This window comes from Penaeus monodon, chromosome 12 (assembly GCF_015228065.2).
Source record: "Penaeus monodon isolate SGIC_2016 chromosome 12, NSTDA_Pmon_1, whole genome shotgun sequence".
Classification (NCBI taxonomy): Eukaryota; Metazoa; Arthropoda; class Malacostraca; order Decapoda; family Penaeidae; genus Penaeus; species Penaeus monodon.
In genome coordinates, this window is record NC_051397.1 from 20,781,051 (window position 1) to 20,788,458 (window position 7,408).

The 7,408-nt window shown below is 44.2% G+C and overlaps 1 protein-coding gene across 1 annotated transcript in view; it reads left to right on the plus strand.

Moving 5' to 3' along the window:
* The first annotated feature begins 413 nt into the window (after positions 1-413).
* The window catches only part of LOC119579653, a 67,707-nt gene continuing 60,712 nt past the window's right edge, over positions 414-7,408 (plus strand). The window contains exons 1-3 of the mRNA XM_037927564.1: positions 414-475; positions 1,160-1,287; positions 1,446-1,615. Coding sequence (XP_037783492.1) covers positions 414-475; positions 1,160-1,287; positions 1,446-1,615 — 360 coding nt within the window. The remainder of the gene's footprint in view (positions 476-1,159; positions 1,288-1,445; positions 1,616-7,408) is intronic.

Consider the following 7,408-nt stretch of genomic DNA (forward strand, 5'->3'; position numbering starts at 1 on the left):
GGCCTAGAAGACCTCTAGGCCCTAAGGGTTTCGCCTCATTGCTGAATGTATCAAGAGCTGCCGCCAGAGATTCCAGACTCGGATAGGATAGCTACATCATCAGCAAAGTCAAGTCAATTTATATTACCCAGTGTTACTCCACAGTGACTTTGGATAATAGTTCTGCCCATTATACAGACCATGCTAGTGTTGAAAAGTGTTGGTGCCTCACTTTGCTGTTAACAGGGAAGAAGGTCGACAGGCCTCTACTACACTTTATAGCACTTTCATTACCAGTATATAGGTTTGCTATTAAATCAATAATCCGTCTCAGGCTCTCCCATAGCGATTCGCTATGTCCAAGTCAAACGCCTTCTTGAGGTCGATGTAGTCTGCAAGCAGCCTATGACCAAGCTTAAGATGGCATTTCCACAATGACTCAAAGTGCTAGGATGCGGTCTGTTGTGGACTGCGGTCCCTGGTGCCTTATTGGATGGTCACAAATCTGTTTCAGAAGAATGCCTAGCATACTGAGCAGTGTGATACCATGGTAGTTGCTATAGTCCCAACAATCCCCTTTCCCCTTCCAGAGAGGGATGACCACGCCCCTCAGCCTTTAGCAGTTCAGCAGGGATATCACACATGCCCTTAGCTTTTCTATCCCTCAGCTTAGAGACCACCTCCTCAACCTTAGTTGGGGTAGGAGGTTCCTCGCTGATGAACAGGTCTGGCACAGGTATTGTGATATCACCTGTGTTCAAATTAACTGCTGGAGGGTCTACCTGGTGCAACACTCAAAATACCCATCCCAGCATTTATGAACTGAGATGATCTGTCCATCCACTGAGTTGACTGCAGTCACCTATCAGGAGGGCTTGGAGTTCAGTTTTCTCAGGGCTTGGTTGGCAAGACGAAGGTCATTTACTAAGAAATTACCTTCAACCTCCTAAGCAAGTTTTCTGATGAACTGTTCCATATCCCTTCTTGGCAGTGTTAAAGTTGTGACTGAACTGATATCCCAACATGAATTTACCTACTTGTCTTCTTTGACTATTCATGGATGAATCCTTGGAAAAAATGTTTTCCCTCTGCGTTTTCTTTTCATTCCATGCTTTTGTAATTCAAAATATTTCTTATATAAAAGGACATAAATAAGTAACTTAAGCTTCCTCTCCACAAGCCTGTATCGACTGAACATGCCCCAAAATCCTGTATCCTTGGTCTTGGTCCAGGAGACCTCTAGGCCTACTTGCATTAAAACTTACATAATTCTGCATGTTAATTACAAATTCACATCTTTCCATCAGTGTTATGAATATTCAAATACTTTTGACTGAAATCCCTTAAATCATACATTTCAGTGTCCCTTAAGGTCTTAGTAACTGTCAAAGTAAAAGAAAAATGAAGAAGTAGAATTATTGTTTTATATCTTGCACCCACTCACTACTAATTGTATTTCCTTTCAGCTACTTGGGTCCGACGGCCTTTTGAAGATGACGATGAGCTTCAGCCTGCAGAGGGGAAGATGTATCTGACTGACTTCCAGGTCGAGAAATTTACCTATTATTTCACAGATGTTTTTGATCACAACAAAGATCGAATAATCACCATTGAGGATATCCATGCTCTCAACGAAGTAAGATTATCATTTCTCTCAGTGTATCTGTCTGTTTGCATGATCATCTATTCAATGATCTCCCTATAAATGTGTGCAGTGTTTTTCATTTATATAATCATGCTAGTAGGTTTCTGGCATTCCACATGCCTGCGTAGAGAATCAGATATATTGTAATGAAATTTCTCTCTCTCATCTACGTCTCCTTGTATGTGTGTGTGTGTGTGTGTGTGTGTGTGTATATGTGTGTGTGTGTGTGTGTGTGTGTGTGTGTGTGTGTGTGTGTGTGTGTGTGTGTCAGCACGACCCCGCAACCTGAAGTTCAGCGTAGTTTACCAGGTTGGGTCACACCAGGTCCACAGCCATGCCCTCCCTCATTGGGCAGCGGGCTCCCTTCGTTCCCTGCGCACTTATACACTGCACGTGTACTTAAGCCACAGAATCCAGAGTTCAGCAATCCCTGATCCTCCAGTGGAACACAACAATAGCAGCAGCAACACAAGGACTGCCCAGTCCTTAGCCGACTGGGAAACGTACCGGCTCCCCATTGATCTCCACTTCACTTTCAGCACTCAGCTATACCTGTGGGCACTCACACTCACACAAAGTCACAAAGTTTGGAAGGAAGAATGGGGATAGGGGAAGGATAAGGGGTGGAGGAAAATTAATTTTAGGACAAGAAAAAAGAGCCGGGGCTTAACCCAGCATTCAGGGTAAAGCTTTGCATAATAGTTGTAGTGGGTTCTTTGGAAGGAGGAAAGGGGTGTTCGGTACGGGTGTCCCCCACCACATGAGGCTGCGCGGGAGGGCGGCTGACCAATTCTCAGTGCGCAAGGTACAAGTACCCTATGACCTTGAGTGTGTGCCCGCCCTGGAGGTCGCGCGCTAGCGGCGTTCTCGTGGCAAGAGGGTGAGGGCGCGCTGCCCGGGACCCCGTTATCCCGAACAACAGCTGGATTCTCGGCTAACTGGAGAGGTTGGGATAAAAGTTAACAGTTTAGGTGCCATCTGCGGTATGCTCTGGTCACGGCCTCCTCGTCTGTGACTCCAGGACTATCCCTTGGCTAATCTTTGCTGTTGAAATAGGTTGAAGCTCGGAAGTGATTGCTAATCAGGGGTTAGCCGTTCCCACCTGTGTCAACAGAAAGTTCCCCTTTATAGGCAGCAGGATTTATGGAGAGGTGCGGCCCTGGCGGCCACATCACTATCGGATTTGCCGTCATACTTCTTTCCTCGGCTCGTATAAATCTTTACAACGAAGGATTTATGGTCCTGGTAGAGTACTAGCAGCAAGTGTCATGTGCCAGAAACCGAAACCAGTGGGATGTTGGGTAAGGATATAGGATGTTTGGTCCACACTATGGCAAAGGATAATGTGATAGTGAGGGTGAGGTGAAAGTGTGTAAAAATGGGATGTGAGGGCTATGACTAAGGGGAGATTAAACTTTATTAGGAACTAACCAAAAACAATAAAAGCAAACTACATTAAAAACAGAAAGAGAAAACAAACAAAACGAAAACTGAACAAAACAAGGGGATAAGGGAAGGGGAAAGGTGAAAATGAAGGTGGCTGCAAAGATTGCAGCCAAGCCTAAAAAACTGCATTCACTCTTCATCCCAATGCAAAGAAAAAAAGATCATGGCCTAATCCCAGTCTCCGGCTGGAACGAAAAATGGTATGCCAAACACGGAATTTGTCGGTATGATTACAGATCAACCTATGCCATTCGATGTTCAGAGGAAGCAGAGAGGCTTCCTCATGGAGTTTAGATGTTTAGATGTAAAAAATCGATCCCAATCTATCATATAGATCCATCTGAGTTCATTATTCTGAACAAGATGGAGTTTGCACTTGTTAGTGTATGCTGTTTGTGTGAGTGCAAGTGGTGTGTATGTGAGGAGAGGTTTTATCAGCTTGTTGTAAAGATACAGCTTCGTGCGTGCGGCTGCACTTTTAAATCAATAAAGTGAATGTAAGGCTTTTCTTGCCAATATATTTGAATGGATATGCAAGTGGAATCGAAAGTAGGTATCAAAGGTTAAACCACGGATAGTACAAGAGGATCTGACTTGGAGTCTATCGAAGGTGTTGATGTAAATGTTGTCATAAGGAGGAAGTTTTCGTGGTCTTACAAACAGAACTTTTGTTTTTTCGCGTTAGTGTTGGTACGCCATTTATGCTCACATCTCGAGACGGTGCCGAATTCGTCATTGATGCAGTTATCAAGGACACTGGAGAGCAACTTTTCAATCAAAGGTGGAAAGCTAAATTTTGTACACAGCTTGTACTTGAGGCCAGCATGTCAGATCGTGTCAAAGATTCACTCAACATCTCTTGTGACAAGAACAGTCTTTAGTTGTCAGTCTTTGTTGTAGTTTATGTAGTTTGTGATGATGTTGAGTGCATCTTGCGCCGAATGATGCGAGCGAAAGCCGAATTGTTTGTGTGGGAGAAAGTTATGGTCTTCGAGATATCACCTTAGTCGAGTGTTTATGATTTTTTTCGAAGTTTTGCCTAATGTTATGAGTAAACTAATAGGGCGGTAACTCTTTGGGTCAGTCAGGTCTTTTTGTAGCCTAGCTCTTAAAGGGAGAAGGAAAATAGCCGGTAGCGAGAGAGGCATTGTAAAGGTCAATCAAAGCTTGTATAAGGTTGTCAGGAAGGTGAATAAGAGCGTCGCGTCCGATCTGTGAGGAGCCTGGAGTGTTATGAGGAATCCTCTTTATTTTTTTCTTTTACTTCATCACACGAGGTGGGGGCTGTGAGTTCGCAGGTGTCGTCCAGCCTATCCAGACGGATAATTGGCTATGGGTTAGTTTCTACCTTGTTTTCTTGACTCCAGGTATCAATTTCTTGAATTCTGTGAATGAACAGGGGATGAGGAGGGTGAGGGCCCAGTGTTCTTCAAAAATTTTGATAACATCCACGGGATCTGTAACTTTTATGTTATTGTGAATGAGATGGGAGATGGGAGGTGGTTACTACCTTTAAGTTGACTTTTTTTTTTTTTAATGGATTGCGAACTCTGGTACATTCTACTTTTTAAACTAAATCTATCCAATATTTTTGTTGGTCGTTATCAAGACTAGAGATGACGTGTCTTCTTAGAATAGGTAAGTCCCATTGAACATGGTTTAATCTGTATAGATTTTGAGTAAAACGATTTCGAAAACAGGTCAGATGTTTTGTCCTTTCCGGATGGGTTAAATGATATGCGAGTTTTATACTGAGAACTGGGGATGGTTATCAGCATAGTTGAGGCGATGAAGGCAAAGATGTGATTCCAGTGCCCATCTATTGTTTGGGATCAAGCCCGTCAAGATTAAATTGAAAATCTTGAAAATTTAATTTGGATTTAAACAACTCACAGTCTGCTTGTTTATACCGGAAAGACCGTCTTTCTTTGTTTAGTATTGGTGATGTGGAAATTTTAATTATGATGGGTAAGTGGTCTGAACCAATGTTTGGAACAGGTTGTAGGTGTGTGTGGTAGGCAAGTGCTGCCGTGATCCTGAAAACGAGATTAGGGCGGCCCTTTCCTCTGGATGGGTATGAAGTGAAGGAGTCGGGTCCTATGTAGTGGAGTCTTTTTGTTTCAAAAATAGAAAAGAGTTGCCTACCGTGTACATTGGTAGTGCTGTGGTGTAGTGTCGTGTGAGTAGCATTGATATCTCCGCAAAGAAGACTGGGAGATTTGTATAATTAAACAATTTGTTGAAGTCAGTAAGAGGCAAATTAGTATTTGGTTTTATATAGGCAGTGGAAAGGATAATTGGGCCCTGTGGGGTGAATAACCTGACTGCCATGGTGGGTGAGTGAGAGGGTGGATGTTGGTGGATTTTATGGGGATACAGGACCACATGTGCAATCCGTCCCCCGATTTCCTGGATGTGTAACCATGGTGCCGAATTCTATAGCCATTGGTAATGGATATAAAATTCAGTAGGACCCACCAGGCATTCTTGTTCCAGAAAGTCGTCAAAATATTACGGATCGAAAAAAATGATCTTACATTTGCTTGAACGATCGTTAGCATGCCACTCATGGTAGACCTATTTTACCTGGGTCTACCATGGCGTTACCTGATCCCGGTAGCGGTTCCGTGATCGAGCTTCGATCGACGGTTCCTCGAGGTCAGGGAGAGAGTCCTGCAAGCAGGACACAGGGCGGAAGTCCTAGGAATCGGCGGACCAATTCCCAATACTTCCGCGCTTTCCCAAGCGCCCCCTAGAAGGGAGCATAGCAATTGCTTCCTCCAAAGGGAGAAGAAGCTCTTCCTCGGCTTCCTCTGTCTTTTTTGTGTGCTTGCTTGGTGGTGAGATCTGTTTGTATTTGTGTGTTTTTTTTTTAGTGCTAAGTGCTTGTGTAGTTTCTTTTGTTTTTCGTTGTGGTTGGGGTTGCAAAACGAGGTGTCTTTGTTGGAGCAATGAGGCTTTGAGTTAGTGTTTGTCACCTCAGTTGCTGTGGTTTCTGATGTTGTGGCGTATAAATTGTCGTCTTTGAAGATCTCCTCTGGGACAACAATGCTGGGAAGCCATTTCTTTGTAGCATGATGGAGACGATGATTGTGAATTTCTTTGCATTGTATTTAGCAGCAATGAAAGGTACGTGTAAGATGTCTTGTATTTTCGGGTTTGTGTTATGTGTGAAGGTATTGTTGATTTGGGGAGGTAGGGGCAGAGTTGTCCTGGAGGTAGATGCGGGTCGTCTGGGTGTATTAGTCTGGGCAGGTAGTGTGGTGGATGTTGTGGCGTATGAAGGAGCTGAGTTCCTTTTGCTTTCAGTATTTCTTTCCTTTTGGGGCAGGATCCGCTAACTGCAACGTGGCGGTAGCGACCTTGCTACCGTTACTTTGAAGCCAGAGTGGATTTTGAAGAGGTGTGTGACTGCCACCTCAGTTATCATGTAAATCTTCTGGGGAGGCACCTCCCAAGAGATGGGCTCTCCAGAATATGGTAATTTGATAACATATCCCATGATCATGTCCAAGAAAATGCGAGTCATTAGGTTTAAGAAATATCACCAGTCTTTATCAACAATATTTTCACGATATTCGAGAAATGTAAAACATTATCGTCATGACATAAGTAAGATTTATTACATGTCTTTATTGTATGGTTACAATAGATTATTAATACCAGGTCTGTTTTATTCTTATTTATGCCATCACCAACGCGGTGCCAAGTAGTTTGACGAACTACTTGGCACCACATTGACATCATGTAGTTGACTATGTCTTTATACTGGGGTGGTGGGGAATAGTCGTTTAGGTAGTCATTGTTGGTGGGTCTCAACTCACTACCATATCTGCGATACACTCATCTATTACCCTATGCATGGATGCACACACACACACACACACACACACACACACACACACACACACACACACACACACACACACACACACACACACACACACACACACACACACAGACACTCGCATGCGGCGATTTGTGTGTGCACTCCCGCTGATCATCAGGGAAATAAAAAAAGCCAAGAAAACCTTCTACTACAACAAACTACAACACCTGCAGCCCAGCCAAGCGTACGGAAAAGTTCGGGAGCTGTGCGGCCTTGCAAATCGGTCGTGTACGTTTCCATGCACCAGCAACCTTACCCCTAGTGAAGCAGCAGAGGCTCTAAATGACCATTTCGCCTCAATTTGTCAGCAGCTACCCCCCCTTGGACACCACGCGCCTCCCCGCCTATCTGCCGGCCCGCTCACTTGCTCCCACAGTCAGTCAGTCCCAGGTGCTTCAGAAGCTGGGAAGAATCCGCGTCAAGAGAGCCACCACTCTCCTTGACCTGCC